This window comes from Crassostrea angulata, chromosome 6 (assembly GCF_025612915.1).
Source record: "Crassostrea angulata isolate pt1a10 chromosome 6, ASM2561291v2, whole genome shotgun sequence".
Taxonomy (NCBI): Eukaryota; Metazoa; Mollusca; class Bivalvia; order Ostreida; family Ostreidae; genus Magallana; species Magallana angulata.
The window spans coordinates 51,356,368-51,374,984 of record NC_069116.1 but is presented as its reverse complement, the minus strand read 5'-3'; the positions used below and the strand labels follow the sequence as shown (position 1 = coordinate 51,374,984).

At 31.1% G+C, this 18,617-nt stretch overlaps 1 protein-coding gene across 2 annotated transcripts; it reads left to right on the top strand.

Annotated features, from left to right (window-relative positions):
- Positions 1 to 4,945: 4,945 nt before the first annotated feature.
- LOC128189784 (uncharacterized) lies at positions 4,946 to 17,844 on the top strand. Of its 2 annotated transcripts, XM_052861543.1 has the most exons (15): positions 4,946 to 5,330; positions 8,983 to 9,106; positions 9,965 to 10,774; positions 11,017 to 11,230; positions 11,522 to 11,650; positions 11,757 to 11,957; positions 12,129 to 12,276; positions 13,210 to 13,346; positions 13,702 to 13,882; positions 13,990 to 14,122; positions 14,211 to 14,685; positions 14,837 to 14,876; positions 14,961 to 15,166; positions 15,749 to 15,836; positions 16,079 to 17,844. In XM_052861543.1, exons 1-15 carry the CDS (start codon positions 5,060 to 5,062, stop codon positions 16,306 to 16,308), a joined length of 3,387 nt encoding a protein of 1,128 aa, XP_052717503.1. In that variant the 5' UTR covers positions 4,946 to 5,059; the 3' UTR covers positions 16,309 to 17,844. The 2 variants fall into 2 exon arrangements, with proteins under 2 accessions (XP_052717503.1, XP_052717504.1); XM_052861544.1 differs by lacking the exon at positions 15,749 to 15,836 and having other exon boundaries at positions 4,947 to 5,330; positions 16,079 to 16,247.
- Positions 17,845 to 18,617: the final 773 nt, after the last annotated feature.

The following is an 18,617-nucleotide window of genomic DNA, read 5'->3' as shown; positions in this document are numbered from 1 at the left end:
CCGCCATCTCTAAATATGAATAATAATTATAAATCAGAATTAATTTAACAAACAAGTAATTTTCTATCTTGTGCACATTATCTATATCACCTTTATAGGTATATATGTAGTAAATATGTGATTTTTGATTTTAAAAAATGCCAGTTTTGGTTATAAAAGGCTTTGTATAAAATGATTATTGTGTTGTTACTTGTTCGTTTTGACTACCGCTGAAGAATTTTTCTTGCCCTTGAAAAAAGTCGATAATGTTAAAATTCATTTATTTTGACGAAAATTGTCATTTTATCTTAGTATACGTATTAATGAGATAAACACGATCGTTTGTTCTTTTTATCTGGATCGATTATTTGGTAGCAATATGCTCACAAAAAATTATCAAAACTGTTTTATTTACTTTAGCAATTGTTTTATTTATGAATGGAGCCAATTTAATGTCTATTTGTCACGTTTGCGAACTACGATGTCTTACTGGTACTCAATCCCTTGATAAAAGATTACGAGCTCTACAAAGATAATATATATTCAAGTATACCTATTTATAAATCACGACAGATGTACACGTACCTGCTTTTTTTTTCCAGCGATGTCACACAATTCGAATTTTCAGCAATGATATAGAAATACACCTGTATACCAAATTACTATAATAAAAATTTACTCCCTATAGTAAACTGATAATAATGTTTCTAATTAGTATACAATCATTCTGTTTAATGCAAAAATTCTCGTTTACAGGTGAAAAGCAGCAGACAAGTGTTTAGTACAATTCTCTTCTTCGATAATAATAAATAAGATTAAGATTTTATTAGAAGAAAGACTGCTTTACTAAGGATAATCTATAAATGATCTCACAAGATTTGCGATGGTGTATGATTTTTATCCAACTAGTTCTGTGTTATATATCCCTGAGCCTTGGCGAGGGAATAGAAAACAAAAAACGAGTTGGATATAAACCATATACCATCGCAAGTCATGAGGAATTTTAAATCAATCACATGTTAAAATCAATATACGGTGGATATCACACATGTGATAAATATTTTGATATCACATGGTATCACACCAGTATTTTGTTTAACCTCAATCATTTCTGTAAATATTATAATTGTCAGCCGCACAACATTTACTGTAAGACGTCAACAACTTTACGCATTGAAAATAATTCCTTGAACATCATTTTGAATATATTTTAATCAATTTATATTTTAAAAAAATCAAAACAATATCAGGTTCTTAAAAATGCTTATAATTTACTATTTCAACTTTTCAACTGATTTTTTTTTTAAATTTCTTATTCTATACCAATCAATCGCCTATATATATATATATATATATATATATATATATATATATATATATATATACACACACCAGTTTTTGTATAGGACGACAATCATGTACTTAGTTTGTAAGGTTGCTTCAATCCTGGCCTTAATAAAATTTCCTCATAAAATTATGAGTACAGAAGTATGTAAACAAATTTTTTTGTGTTCTTTTTGGTGTGAATTAAAATTTTATAATTACAAAAATTTCATAAAAATTCTGTGTTAAAATATAGCAAAAATAATCGTGTTGATAACAAATAACATAATTATAGATTTTTAAAATGATACTCCTTAGTTACATAATATGTTTTACGAGGTGACCGTTGGGGCGAGCGCAGAAGGAGCCACACATCTGTCATCATTGTTAATTGCAACCCGTGGACTTAACCAAACCAAAAAACTTTGGCTTTGTCTCGAAAACTTTTACCACCGCAAGATATCAAACTTTTATTCCAATGGTCCTTTCCTAGGCTTAAATACACTTAAACAAAAACTACCACTGAGCATTAATAAAATGTTAAACAAACTTATTAAAATATTTTGATAACACAAAGCCGTTTTTTTTTTTATCTCTTCTTTACCTTTTAATAATGATCATTAAAATCAATAAATTGTGTGTCTGTGTTATATCTCATTTTGTTCCTTGTTGTTACCGGTGTTTTAATTATTTTCCTCTGAGACATCAATTTTGTTTTTAATCTTTTTAATTTTTGTACGCTATATAAGCGTTGTAGACATATGTGCCCTCCCCCCTTTTTAGTGTGTGATATCCAATATTATTGAAAGGTTTGACCACATATGCAACTATAACAAATACATGTTGATATTTTAACAGTTTAATTTTTTTTCTTTTATTCATTCATTACAAAATGACGTGGCTACACGTAGATCTAATAACGATTAGACTTTTTTTTTACCGGGTTAATGATTTTTGTCACCTACCTAAGGTATAACAATGATTGGATCAATATGACAATAAATTTAGCATGGAACTTGCATGTGTATTTACTGAGCAAAAAAAAAATCATCAAAACAAAACTAATCAGCCACCGTTAATAGCGAGCATAGTATCAGTATTAACGGTGACTCCCTACTGAGTACTTCCTACACGTTACATTCAGTACAGATGCTTGATTCACCTCTAAATGTATCGCGGGAATATAAAACGCGAGATCACTGTGACGTCATACTTAACTTTTTGCGCTCGACAGTTTTCGTAAATTGTCGGACAAATTCGGGGAAAGAAATGACGTCATAGGTACAGTTTTTTACGTAAGCATATGTGTTGTTTACTTTAATATTTTTAAAAGGATTTTTTATTGTTAAATGAAAATGATGTATGCAATTTACAGGTAAGAATTTTCCTTAGAAACGCTTCCTGTTCAGCCATGTTGCTATGCTAGAAGTAAGTAATGAATGAAATCTATCTAAATTGAAATAGATTACACTCTTTGTCCTGCTTTCAGTTGATAATAATGATTTTCGTTGCATGGCGAATACAGTCTAGTAAGAAATGTAACTGTGCGTGTATACAAATATTGCTTTTTTATTTTGTTCTGTGTGATATGCAGTCACACACTAAAATAAACTAACAAAAACGTGCACTTTTTCACGTTCACTTTAATATTATAAATCATGATAAAAACTATTTTTTTTTAAACCAACACTATCTTAAAGGAGAAGTCAATAAACATTAACTTCTGACATATGTGTTATGTAACAAAGTAAAAAAAATAATAAGCCCCAGTCTCCCCCAAAATCCAAAATGTAATAGCTCTTATTTTGACGAAATTTCTTTTTCTTTAAAAAATAAAAAAATATCTATATCTATATTTTCAAATGACTGTTCCCTTTGTTTACTTCTCAGTGGCACGCATAAATCTGTCATGTTATGTAAACGTTTACAAACAATGAGAGATATTCACGATCAATTCAGTTGTGAAGACAAATGCAGTCTCATATATCTGCTGGTTGTTTTTCCAAGTCAATTTGTTAACATTTATAAACTTATAAAACTTAAATGTAACGATACAAGAACGAAAATTAGACGTATTTTTTTGTTAACTTTCTGTATTAGAAAATTCTCAAAATGCCCAAATAAGAAATATTTCACTCATCTTTCATTGTTTTTATGTAATCGTTGGAATGGCCTTACAAAAACCTGATATTCCCCCAAAAATTATTTTTCAGGTATTTCCAAAACCTCGGTATCTCCTTTTTATGAGACGTCAACGTGGGTGATAACAAGATAAGCAAGGCACATTACGTATTAAAAAAAAAGGATTAGCACCAAAACAGTTTTCAGAGAGTGCATTGATATTCGTGTTGAAAATAAAATATGGCCTTCAAAATTTCCCACAAAAGGAAAATTAAACATCAAATGATAAAAAAATGCAAGTAACTGTTATGTATTTTTCCTCAATGAATGGTGCCTTCATAAAACACGTGGAAAACACCAAATTTTATTTCAATAATATTGTTTGAATATAAGGAGGTTGGCACCTGAAATACTAGTAATGTTAATCATACGAAAACATGATGGGGACTTAGGATTTTCATTTATTTTATTTGTGATATACATGTATGTCACATGCCATTATTTGAAAATGTGGGACCCAAAACAGAAATGATAATTTTCCTGAAATTATTGCTAAAATTGCTAAAATTTGACATGAAAATTGATTATTTGAAGAAATCACAAACATATTTATAGTATGAACTTTAAGTTATGATTTCGATACAGTGTAGAGTTGAACACACGTAGTGACTATAAAAGTAATATCCAAGTCAAAGTTTCAAAAACCTAGCTTTACTGATGGCTTCTAAAGCCAGTACAGCAAATGTAAAGAATGTTACAAAATTTTGGAGTAATAAGATTATAACGCATATGAAAAAAATAATAATGCCATCTTTCTAAAACTTTGCATACAAATAGACAAACATTTAGTGTCTCATATAAAAGAAAAAAAAGGAGGGGTCACCTCTAAAAAAATTGAGATATGGCATGAAATAAGCTAATTTAAGGCAAAAATTGGACTTATTTTTTTCTTGACTTCTATGAAATATCAACTTAATATGCTGAACTATATCGATAGAAAAATCAAAAGCAAATAAAATTAATATGTGATGCAGAAATTTTAGATAAGACGTGACATTAAATAGTTACCCCAAAAGAGAGGAGCAAACTTCTTTCAATAAAAAAAATTAATAACTTCTAAGGAGAAAAACACAATATTTTTTTTCATGAAAATACCCTAACATTGAGCATACATTTATTTTTAAACTATTCACATCATACATCCTTAGGTTGGTTTTCTTCCCCATCCTCTGTATAAAAGTTTGTGAACATTTTAAAGAAAAGTATACACTCGAACATCTTTATTTAACAAACAAGTTCACGAGATGAACATTTTAAATCCATTTAAAAAGTTTAAATATTGCAAGTTATAAATACCCATGTCCATCTCCAAACATACTTAGTCCTTTGATTTATACGCGACACTTGTCAGATATCTTGACGTGTAGCCTGTGACTTCCTCATTTCTCTGTCGTGCACAGTGCGAATATATCAACAATTCCATTATCAGCTGGACAAAAACCAAAGGAGATGGATAAATAAAATCATAAATGTGATAAGTTGCAAGAAGAAATATAGAAAGGTTACAAGCAGTCTAGAAGAGGAGACATCACTCTGAAATTTCGAGTCTGATTTGACATGATCATTAAAAACGAGCATGGATGATATGAATGCTCTGGGTCTTATTCGGTCGGAGAAAGAAAAATATACGATTTTTACAGAAAAACTCAAATCTGGCGAGGACCTTCTGTTGTACAATAAAGATGTACAGTCAACGACGGAAAGATCAGTTAGACTGTGTACAAACATTCAAAAAGACATCAACGCCATTCAAGACGAAATTCAGTCCTTGAACGACATCATTAAATCGTTCGCAATTCACCTGGGAGAGAAAATGAAGCAGTTGGTTGAATCTGGATATTTTGAAGGTATATTTTAACGATTTATTATTTAAAAAAATATAGAATTGAAAAAAGACTATAAGGCTATTTTGCAGGTGAGACATATTATGTGTTACATTACATAAACAGTTTCAAACGTTTATTGTTGATACTCTATCCAACAGTTTCAAAATTTATTGTTTATACTCGTACCCAACAGTTACAAAGTTTTTTGTTGATACTCTAATCCAACAGTCTCAAAATTTATTGTTGATACTCATATCCAACAGTTTCAAAGTTTATTGTTGAATCTCATATCCAACAGTTTCAAAGTTTATTGTTGATACTCTAATCCAAGGACACGATAGGCCTTACCCGCCATCTCTAAATATGAATAATAATTATAAATCAGAATTAATTTAACAAACAAGTAATTTTCTATCTTGTGCACATTATCTATATCACCTTTATAGGTATATATGTAGTAAATATGTGATTTTTGATTTTAAAAAATGCCAGTTTTGGTTATAAAAGGCTTTGTATAAAATGATTATTGTGTTGTTACTTGTTCGTTTTGACTACTGCTGAAGAATTTTTCTTGCCCTTGAAAAAAGTCGATAATGTTAAAATTCATTTATTTTGACGAAAATTGTCATTTTATCTTAGTATACGTATTAATGAGATAAACACGATCGTTTGTTCTTTTTATCTGGATCGATTATTTGGTAGCAATATGCTCACAAAAAATTATCAAAACTGTTTTATTTACTTTAGCAATTGTTTTATTTATGAATGGAGCCAATTTAATGTCTATTTGTCACGTTTGCGAACTACGATGTCTTACTGGTACTCAATCCCTTGATAAAAGATTACGAGCTCTACAAAGATAATATATATTCAAGTATACCTATTTATAAATCACGACAGATGTACACGTACCTGCTTTTTTTTTCCAGCGATGTCACACAATTCGAATTTTCAGCAATGATATAGAAATACACCTGTATACCAAATTACTATAATAAAAATTTACTCCCTATAGTAAACTGATAATAATGTTTCTAATTAGTATACAATCATTCTGTTTAATGCAAAAATTCTCGTTTACAGGTGAAAAGCAGCAGACAAGTGTTTAGTACAATTCTCTTCTTCGATAATAATAAATAAGATTAAGATTTTATTAGAAGAAAGACTGCTTTACTAAGGATAATCTATAAATGATCTCACAAGATTTGCGATGGTGTATGATTTTTATCCAACTAGTTCTGTGTTATATATCCCTGAGCCTTGGCGAGGGAATAGAAAACAAAAAACGAGTTGGATATAAACCATATACCATCGCAAGTCATGAGGAATTTTAAATCAATCACATGTTAAAATCAATATACGGTGGATATCACACATGTGATAAATATTTTGATATCACATGGTATCACACCAGTATTTTGTTTAACCTCAATCATTTCTGTAAATATTATAATTGTCAGCCGCACAACATTTACTGTAAGACGTCAACAACTTTACGCATTGAAAATAATTCCTTGAACATCATTTTGAATATATTTTAATCAATTTATATTTTAAAAAAATCAAAACAATATCAGGTTCTTAAAAATGCTTATAATTTACTATTTCAACTTTTCAACTGATTTTTTTTTTAAATTTCTTATTCTATACCAATCAATCGCCTATATATATATATATATATATATATATATATATATATATATATATATATATATATATATATATATATATACACACACACACCAGTTTTTGTATAGGACGACAATCATGTACTTAGTTTGTAAGGTTGCTTCAATCCTGGCCTTAATAAAATTTCCTCATAAAATTATGAGTACAGAAGTATGTAAACAAATTTTTTTGTGTTCTTTTTGGTGTGAATTAAAATTTTATAATTACAAAAATTTCATAAAAATTCTGTGTTAAAATATAGCAAAAATAATCGTGTTGATAACAAATAACATAATTATAGATTTTTAAAATGATACTCCTTAGTTACATAATATGTTTTACGAGGTGACCGTTGGGGCGAGCGCAGAAGGAGCCACACATCTGTCATCATTGTTAATTGCAACCCGTGGACTTAACCAAACCAAAAAACTTTGGCTTTGTCTCGAAAACTTTTACCATCGCAAGATATCAAACTTTTATTCCAATGGTCCTTTCCTAGGCTTAAATACACTTAAACAAAAACTACCACTGAGCATTAATAAAATGTTAAACAAACTTATTAAAATATTTTGATAACACAAAGCCGTTTTTTTTTTATCTCTTCTTTACCTTTTAATAATGATCATTAAAATCAATAAATTGTGTGTCTGTGTTATATCTCATTTTGTTCCTTGTTGTTACCGGTGTTTTAATTATTTTCCTCTGAGACATCAATTTTGTTTTTAATCTTTTTAATTTTTGTACGCTATATAAGCGTTGTAGACATATGTGCCCTCCCCCCTTTTTAGTGTGTGATATCCAATATTATTGAAAGGTTTGACCACATATGCAACTATAACAAATACATGTTGATATTTTAACAGTTTAATTTTTTTTCTTTTATTCATTCATTACAAAATGACGTGGCTACACGTAGATCTAATAACGATTAGACTTTTTTTTTTTACCGGGTTAATGATTTTTGTCACCTACCTAAGGTATAACAATGATTGGATCAATATGACAATAAATTTAGCATGGAACTTGCATGTGTATTTACTGAGCAAAAAAAAAATCATCAAAACAAAACTAATCAGCCACCGTTAATAGCGAGCATAGTATCAGTATTAACGGTGACTCCCTACTGAGTACTTCCTACACGTTACATTCAGTACAGATGCTTGATTCACCTCTAAATGTATCGCGGGAATATAAAACGCGAGATCACTGTGACGTCATACTTAACTTTTTGCGCTCGACAGTTTTCGTAAATTGTCGGACAAATTCGGGGAAAGAAATGACGTCATAGGTACAGTTTTTTACGTAAGCATATGTGTTGTTTACTTTAATATTTTTAAAAGGATTTTTTATTGTTAAATGAAAATGATGTATGCAATTTACAGGTAAGAATTTTCCTTAGAAACGCTTCCTGTTCAGCCATGTTGCTATGCACCACAAAGGATCACTGGGATAGTAGAACGTTTTCACGTGGCCTCATAAAATTTTCTTTGAACAATGTGCAGATTTCAACTCGAATTTCCTCCGTTCGTACACGTTGTCTATGGAGCTCGCTATGCGAGCGGCGCTTCGCGCCGCCTCGCTGCGCTCGCTACCATGGAATTTTATTTTTTCCTGATGCGATACGTATTTTCTGTAGTAGTTCTGTGTAGGTAGTACACATTTTGTCACTGTTTACAGGGACATCGAATGTTAGAGGCAGTGATGACAAACTCGTATGGTTTTGTTGATAAATTTTCATGGAAGATATTTTAAAACATTTGTCCACTGCTCTTTTACTGAAAGGTCTGCTCATATAATCTATAAAGATAAACATTACTACTTTCATTACCTTGGTAAGCACTTAATATCATAGAGATGGCTAATGTTTTGGTCGTTGTTAAGAAATAAAACAGGTGAAATGTGAAGAAGATTACCACAACCATAATTTTCTTGTTTCTCTTAGGAACAAGTTTGTTTTCAATTTTCTTCACTGGAAATGTTTTTACTCCCCTCCCTCTCTCTTCAGAAACCAATACAAAGATCTTTAAAAGCGAAGAGAATGGTAAGAATGTCGTTACAAGCGTGTTGCAGTTCATTGGCATTAAACCATCAATGATGTCTGGTGACACTAAAGCAAAACAAGATGCAAGGTATTTTCATAAATGTAATATTACTAGTATTACATGTAAAAAATCAGTTATACTTTATTCTCAAATTTAAAACCTGAAAGTGGGAACAACCCATGCCTCTGATTATGAGCAATACGAAATTGTGTTATATACGAGATGAAACAAAAAAGGTTTTCCTACAGTCATATCATATAACTATAAATGTTATGAAAAGTTATCGCAAATATCATAAAATACATATTGACGCATTTTTCTTCAACGGTATAACATGAACTGCAACAATAATAAGAAACTTGATATTTTTGTGGTAAGATTTGGATTTGTTTCATTATTGTGGTCGTTTGACCAGAATTGAATAGTTTTGATTAAGTTTAAAATATTAAGAGTTCAACACACAAAAATTAAAATCTAAGCATTTGGAAATGGAAGTATTTAGTATAGTGTCAAATCCTGGTTATATCTTTTGAAAAATACAACTAGCTGTGTAAACGTTAAAGAAGGATTTTTTTTTTATCGAGCCCCCCCCCCCCCCCCCCCCCCCAAAAAAAAAACTTACAAAAAACCAACCAACCAAACAAATTAAGATTTGCTTATGTGTTTACTGTGGAACCAAATAAATGCGACGGGACCAAGTCTTTTAATTATTCATATTGGATTAATAATGTTCTATGTAATATAATAACGTTGATTTGCTTATAAATTCAAAAATTAAAGACTATTTTTGATAATTCGTATGGAAAAATAATTCGAGGGTAACTACGAAATTGACAAATTTTGAACTGCATGAATTTTGATAACTACACAATGATTTTAACTTTGCATGGATGTTTGATGTTAATTCAACAAGCAAACTAGTAAATTTAGATATTGATTAAACAGAAAACGTTATGATGTAGAACAAGCACGACTTATGCTGGAATACGAGAAAATAGCTAATCAACAACATAATCTTCAAAAATTGTTGAACCAAACGGAAGACGTCCTTGCAAAAGCTAAAACTGATATAACAGTAACAAACAGTGATGTGAACAGCATTGCGTCAGCTTTAAGAACTTGGTCTGATAGTCTTGAAAATGCTAAAGAACGGAAGAAACGCAAAGCAAAGGAAGAAGCAGAGAAACGAAAAAGAGAAGAGGACAGGAAAAAGAGAGAAAAGGAAAGAGAAGAGACTGAACGAAGAAGAAAAGAAGAAGAGGAGCGAAAAAGAAAAGAGGCAGAAGAACAAAAGAGAAGAGAGGAGGAAGAACGAAAGAGAAAAGAGGAAGAAGAACGAAAAAGAAAAGAAGAGGAAGAACGAAAAAGAATAGAAGAAGAGGAGAGAAAAAGAATAGAAGAAGAGGAGAGAAAAAGAAAAGAAGAAGAACGAAAAAGACAAGAAGAGGAAGAAGAGCGAGAAAGAAAAGAGGAAGGAGACCGGAAAAGAAAAAAAGAGGAAGAACGAAGAAAGGAAGAAGAAGAGAAGAAACGGAAAGAGGAAGAAGAACGACAGAAAAGAGAAGCGGAATTAAAAAGAAAGGAAAAGGAGAGAGAAGAAGCGGAACAAAAGAGGAAAGAAGAAGAAGAACGAAAGAGAAAAGAAGAAGAAACAAAACGAAAGGAAGAAGAAGAGAGAAAACTAAAAGAGGAGGAAGAGCGTAAAAGGAAAGAAGAAATGAGAAGAAAGGATCCAAATAATTGGCCAGTATATAAGTACAAATGACTTTATAACACTGTTATGATGGTCTTGTTTAAAGTCAGATCAGTGTATTAGATCTATCAAATTGTTGACTGAAACTAAAAAAATTTTCGCTTGAAATCTTCGCAAAATTTATTCTTTCAAGAGATGAGTTTATGTTATAAATTGTCTCAATCTGGGAAAATTTGTTTTTACACCCCCCCCCCCCCCGGAGAATTTTTTTTAAAGTAAAAAGGAATCACATCTTTCTTGACAGATATTACAGGGGTTCTGACCAAGGGTATCACAATGGACTTTGCTGTGTCGTCACTGTGGTAGAAGGAAACCATGGGTTTACAAAAGAAGATTTGAGCTGTCTTTCATCTGATAGACCAGATGATTTAAAACGTTGTTCAGAAAATAGAGAAGAAATTGTTGTAGCTTCAGTGGTGAAGATCATACCAAGAGATGGTTTCCAGTTCGTAATGGATGTAAGAATCTATTCAATATTAGGGAAATAATTTTTTTTCAATGAAAACACAAATAATAGCATATTAGTAATAATAACCAAAAACTGTCAGCTGTAACACATTTGCGATAGTCAAAAATTAAGGCTTACCGAAACTTTAAAGTCCTCAACTGGATAAACGGACCAAGAGTTCTCTCTAACGAGTCCCACGATCCATCAAAACATCTTTATTTAAGAAAAATATTTACCGTGTTTAATTGCGTTTGTCCTCATGGCCTAAAAGAACCAACTATAACAATGTTTTGTATTTTAGGTTCCAATGAGAATATTTGTTCCTTATATGTCCATTGACAATGACAAAGAAATAAAGTTAAAAATCTCGATTGATGGAAGCAAATGGACTTACCCAGAAAAAATAACACCGACTGCTAATCTAAATGAAGTAAGATGTTCATATATGTAATATTCACATGTATAAATATTATCTAATATGCATTTATATATAAAACGTTCATCACTCTTTAACGTCCTTCAAAACATTTCACCAGATAAACGTACCACTCGTTGGAGCAAGTTTGGTTAAATTCAATATGGTAGAAATGGCCGTTGTTTCTAGACCTAAAAGAGAGAGCTTTACCATCAAAAACAATGTTCGCAATGCAGCAGAAATACGCCCATCAAACGACGAAAACTTAATAATGAGAATTCCAGAAGGAACATTTAAGAGGGATATATGTGCACATTTAAAGGTATATTAACAGAAATGTCCATGACTTGATTTCTGAATTATTTAAAATCTGATTGCCTTAGACACCAATTAATAAATAGAAATAGAAGAACCTTCACAAGTTTACAAAAGTTGTTTGTTATCCAACTAGCATTTTAGTGATATATTCATTTAATATTGATTAACAAACTAGGTGGACAATGCCTTAGCTTCTAGAGTATCATCAGAGCCTGATTTCAATCACATACGAATTGCAACTCCTTTGTTTGGTGTTGAGTTTGATGAGTACACCCAAAATGATGTGACGCTTCATATTCAACCTAATTACATCAAGAAGACAGGCAAGACTGTTTCAACATTTTCCGATTTTTTAATTATACACCAAAGATAGTATTTGAAATGAAAAGAGCATAATGGAAATAATATTAATAATTTCTTACATAATCATGACTTTCAGGTAAAATTCTATTCTGATATCCTGAATGCGGAGATTTTAGGATATTGAACTTCTCACCCAGTCTCGCAAACTTCGAAACATCAAAGTCTAACAATTGAAAGTTAGGTAGACATATTCAAAACTGATCAGAATGAGATGACTGAGAACGATGCTATTGTGTAGGACATACCGAAAAATAATTTTTCGCATGTTATCAAAATCTTTTATTATTATTTTTTTTTCAAACTAATCTAATTAGAAATCGAATTAATTTTAATCAACTAAGGAGAGATATCTGTGTAATATGAAATGAAGCAAATATTTTTTGATATTTTACAGCAGGAGGTTAATAAACATAATTTTTACCCTATACCACAAACACTAAAAACAAATACCGTTCAACAAATCGCACATTAATACTCTTTTGATTCATGGGGAGACAATTATAGTAGGAAATATTGAACAATGAAGCATATTTCAATTTATTTAGAAAAAATATTAGGATATTTGTTTTGTGATTTTGAGTAATCAATCGACTAAGACTTGGCACTGAAACTATTGACCACTTTTTGACCAATTCTATTATTTTTTTTAAAAACTTAAATGGTAATCTTGTCGTAAATTCCGATACATACAATAGAGTGAATGAGAGTAAAGACAATCTCTCATTATTAAAAAAAAACCTATTTAAAAATAATCTGAATATGATTTAAACCAACATTCATATTACCCCTACATCCATTGTCAATAAAGAAATCTAACATGGGTTGAGGGAATACAGATACGAAACAAAGCTTTTAGAATACGAAGTTTTAATACAGAATTTTACTTTTAACAGAATTTTCAGAATCACTCCATGGAAGAGCAATTCATCAGTGCGCAAACAAGCTTGTAACAGACATGGCTGTGGGTGATGTGATTGACAAACTTCAATCAAAATCAGTACTAACAGAGCAAATAATCAATAAAATCCAGGTATGATAGAACAAAATATTGTCTCTCAAGCTAAGTTTTGGTATGAAATATGGTCATGATGTTACAAAATAATTATCGTAAATATTAACGTTATTTTTTTGGAGATACTCAAAGAACTGAGAGTAGTTAACGTTTGAAAATCAACAGATAACAAAACGCATCCTTTAAAGTTAGAAATGGCAAATATAAATGACCACACTTATTGATTATCTAAAGTCTTACGAACAAGATTTTCACAAATTTCTCATTTTTTATTCCCTTGTAAAAATTTAGATCAAGTGAGCTAAAAATGTAATGTTCTAATCAGTTTCAAAAATCTCTCTTCATCATAATTTGGAAACTTTTATTATTTCAGAGTAGAGCATCAAATGAAGCAAAGGCAAGGGAATTATTAGAATTGTTTAAAACGGCAAGTGAGTCTGGGTTTAAGGCATTGGTGGAATCCTTATCAGCGGCTAAACAGGGCCATCTGGCTCAGATTCTTCAGAAAACACTGACTGATTTGGAGGAATCCGAGCTAGGGAGTGATTTTGAGGGTACGTGATATAATGATGATGATAGATTAGTGTAAATAAGGCCTCGGCTTTGATATTAAATGGGTTAACTTATATCTTAGTACTAGTGGATTTATCTATATTTTCAGATGTTAAATCATCAAAACTACAGTTGGTGTCGAGCAATGATAGCAAGGAATGGAAACTTATGAAGTTTCGATCGAGTTCAAACCTTCCAAATAATACAACCGTCTCAATTCCTTCAAACCAGAGAAACTTCGAGTAAGTATGACTTAAAATATTATCAAAAAGATTAGTTGCTATACAATTTTATGTTTTCTAAAACAATATAACGCCTTTTTCCTTTTAGTTTGATTGGATTTGTGGTACCTAAAGGCATTTCAGACGAGGAAATATGCAGGGTCGCAAATGAAATCTACCAAAGAATATACCAAGTTCCGGTTCGACTGATTGTCAAACAACATATGGAGAGACCCTCGGATCTATACATTCGATGCGTTGAGAAATCAAAGAGTGGAGACGCACAAAAAGAGATGGCAAATCAGGGATATAAGGATGGACCAGAGGAGATGGTGGAGCTTGGTTTATGTGACACGGAAGAAGTTATCTTCAATGCAAATGGGAACATCAAATATGTTTCCGGGGCGACTCAGATGAGCTTTTTCTTGAATATTGATACTGCCCAGCCCTGCGTTCAAATAGATGTTGTAAATAAAAAGGCTCAGTTTTCCAGTAGGACATACCAGGGAAATCTGGCATACAATGTGGGAGACACGCCACAGTCCCCACCAAGGAGTGGCTCTTTTTTAATACATATTCCGAAGGTGCGTTTAACAAGTAAAATTATCATTGTAAGCAAAATCATGCATATAAATATGAAATGTAAAGACTTTGTTAAACTTAAAGACTGTGAACAAATTATATTGGTTTATTTTATTTCAATAATATTATTAATATTTTTCTATATGACTTTAGGAAGCCCAGAGATATGCACCATTAACACTTGATGTACCAGGTACTTTTTCAAAATAATTTGATTCAACATTGTCTGAAATAAAACTTGATTTAGTTGCTTCCATTTAATGTCTGATTTTTTAAGTGAAAGCAGCCGCGAAATACCTTGCATGGCAACTGACAAAACGTGGATCACCAGACAAACATGATTTGTATATGAAGCTGTGTATGGACGCTAGGAAGGTGAAGGTTTTGAAAAATCGAGCAAATAGAGAAGGAAACACGGAAAGGAAATGCTGTGAAGCTTTCATTATGAGCTGGGCAAGCCAAAGACCAAAACAAGAAAACAAAGTAGAGATTTCTTGATTAATTACATACCATGTTTTCTTAATAAATATCAACGTCCGCCTTTCTACCCTATTTTCAGATGATTTTAGCCGGGCTCTGCTGAAAGCAGAGTCCTGGCTGTAGGCATGCAAATCGCCAATGTTACTATAAATAGCACAACTTCAAAAGTAAACAAAAAACCAAACAGTGTCAAAGTAAAATCTTCAGTCTTTACTACACAATATGCATAAACATGATAAAGACACACAAAAACAGCCCGGCTTTCTGTACTTCAGTACTTTGATTGTAACTGCATTCCGAATTAAATTATGTTACAGTAAAAATTTTGTAACTGAAATTCTAAAAAAGTTTTGAAAAATCATAGGTTTAATTGGCCCTCTTATCGTTTACCCATTGAAGTTGATGCTTCAGAGCCACCAATATTTAAAAGTTTATGTGAAATGCACAAAAAATACAGGTCGTGTATTTTATTTTGCTAATGATAGGACGACTGTCTTAAAAAGAGTCAAATATCATACTAACGCACATTCTCTGTGAGCAACAGTGCATAATATAATTTATCAAACAATTGTATATTCCTTTCAGGTTACAACCATTTTGGAATCTTTGATGGAGCTTGACGAAGATAGTCTTGCTAAAGAAACAGATTCCTTCTTAATGCCTTTTATGAATGGTTGTTATCTGTCTTGTTATTCAATATGTGACAGAAATTATACGACCAAATTTTATGTTTTTTCATGATTTAGATTGGGTTTCAACCAACACAAGTTAAAATATAAATATTAATATTCTAATAAAAGTTATGAGGGATCATTCTACGAGTTTTAAACAATAAGTACTCTCTCGTAGCTCTTTAATCCTGATACATGATAAAAATTTATAACAATTAGTTTCAATATATGTATTTTATTTCAGGATTTCTCTCTGATAAAAGTATAAAAGAATTGTCTGCAAAACTGGAGCCAAAATGGGAACTACTTGCAAGAAAACTTGGATTTGACGATGAAGACATCAAAGCCTTTAACATGGATTTTGATAACGATAGAATGAGAGCGCTTCACATGCTGGATAGGTGGCGTCTTGAAGATAGTACTATAGAGCTAGCAACTGACATAACTGCAACTTTACTTGAGGCAATAGTTTAAAATGAATTCAAGCCGCATCTCACAAAAGGTCATTAATCCTCAAATAATGAATTCTTGTAAATGAATAGATTGTTATGTTTATAACTTATAAAAGATTTGATGAATCATATTGTTAACAGGTTGATTTAAAATGTTTAATTACATTTTCCTTTTTTAATCCAGCACAAGATTTCGTTGTGTGAATTTAATTTCCATTTATTTACATTATTAGATTTAGGTCCATGGGATTTGTTTTGTAGAAAACGCAATACTGTTTTTGTTCTCCAGTGAATTGACGCTATTTTTCTTTATCCAAAAAGTCACACAAACACCAAGATAGGTTGTCATTTATTAAAAACAACATAAAATTATAAAAGATAAACAAATCAGTAAAGGGGGGGGGGTTACTTTTACATGTATCAAAATGCAGTCAATGTGCATAAAAAGATGGCAAATTTAAACAGCCTAACAACGAAATATCAAGTCAAATCTTTAGCCATTGCTACTGTGATTGTGTTTGTGCCGATGAAATATTTCAATGTGTAAGTATAAAATGTCGAGTTTTATTGATTGTGACGTCATTCATTAAGTGGTACGAACGACAATGATTCATGACACAATGTATTTCTGAGCTACTTATACTGTAAAATGTGAAGACTTTTTTATAAGAAGGCTCATTGGCCATGGTCATTTTAGACTGTATTGGTCTCCTTTAGAGGAATAGCTCTAATTAAAATTATACCCAAAAGTATTACCCAAATTTAAAAGGCACAGTATACTGATTTTTTCTTTACTAAATTATAGTTAATTGCTAATCGAATCTTATTTTAAAAGGACTAAGTGCGGTTTTATGCAAATTTTGCCCCCCAAAATCAAAGTTCAAGAAAGAGCTTTAAAATAAGGTGAAAGATAGTTAAAATCATATTGGAAATAAAGGTATAAAAGGTTATCACCACAGTGACGTCATAATGTAGAAATGACGTCATGAATATTGCATTATTTTGATAAATTGATGTTTTGTAGCAAAATATGGGTATTTTCCGATGATTTTTCGACTGGGAAACATCGAGCGCAGGCTTGCTCATGTACCATTTTTTAGTATGATATGTATAACAATCTGAAGAAAAACATATGTTAAAATCGCACTTGAGCAGACCTGCGCTCTATACTTCCGAATGCAAGATATAGAGCAAAAATGAGAATATCTTCATTTGTTTGCAAATTTGCGGGAATTAGGTCATTTAGGTGACGTCATAGATAAACAGCGAGTATGCAATGATGACTAAAATCAAGATTAAAGTTATAGGCATCCTCTTTACAATGATTTGTGAAGATTTTATTTTTATACGATACTATTTAAAAATTGGTTGAAATCGGGGCAGATATTTGACCATACCGCACATAGTCCTTTAGGTAGAATAAAACAACATTTCATACTTCGATTTCTCTTGAGAGATAAAAATGATGTGTATCTTATAGTATTGAATGAAATGAATGATTTTGTTGACACTTGCTGACTTGTTTTCAGTTAATAAAGATATACTTTGAATTTTCTTAGACGGACGTTTGATTTGTTGCAATCGGGTTTCATGTGAACACTAATATCTCAGTTGCCACACAAAAACAAGTAGCTTAGTTGTCAAACATATACGCTTAGCCCAGTAGCCACATGACAGCTCAGTAACCACACTAAGATGTTAACACGATTACTCAGTAGCCACAGAAACACATAAAGCTTAATATCTACGCAAACACGAGTACATGTAGCTTGGTTGCCACACATCTAATTCCCTATAGCTTTTCTCAAGGTATCAAATCAAACATCAATTACTAATAACAGTGTTAATGGAGCACCTGTAGATTAAAATAAAACAAATACACTCTTCCTTTTATCTACTTAAAAGGAACTATGCAGATTCTTTAACCGAGTTAGAAATATATGATATTTTTAAACCCCAGCTATTTCATTTTACCTCATGAAATAAACAAAATATGTCCTGTGTGCTTCCAATTCATATTGTATAAAAACATACTATGGTCTGAACTCCAAACCCGATATAAACATACGACATTTATTTTCATAATAATAAAACTAAAAATTATTTTAAAAAACTATTAATAAAACCTTAAAAGAATATCTGAAGAAATTTCGCGAGAAACAAAATTAAACAAAATTAACTTTATAATTGTCATTCAATAACGTTTTTCGTTGATAATAGTGTAAAGATAATTTTGATAAACATCTCTTAAAGTTTTTAATCCTGTCACCTTTAGTCTTGTTCCAGTCTAATTTGAATTTTAATGGATATAATATTAAAACTTTAATGAAT

What these genes read in the sequence shown, in the direction of transcription:
- LOC128189784 (XM_052861543.1), top strand. Translation starts at nt 5,060, where the DNA reads ATGGATGATATGAATGCTCTGGGTCTTATTCGGTCGGAGAAAGAAAAA. An exon ending in GTTTCCAGTTCGTAATGGAT is followed by an intron (nt 11,231 to 11,521) that starts GTAAGAATCTAT and finishes TTTGTATTTTAG; the next exon opens with GTTCCAATGAGAATATTTGT. An exon ending in ATTAACACTTGATGTACCAG is followed by an intron (nt 14,877 to 14,960) that starts GTACTTTTTCAA and finishes TGATTTTTTAAG; the next exon opens with TGAAAGCAGCCGCGAAATAC.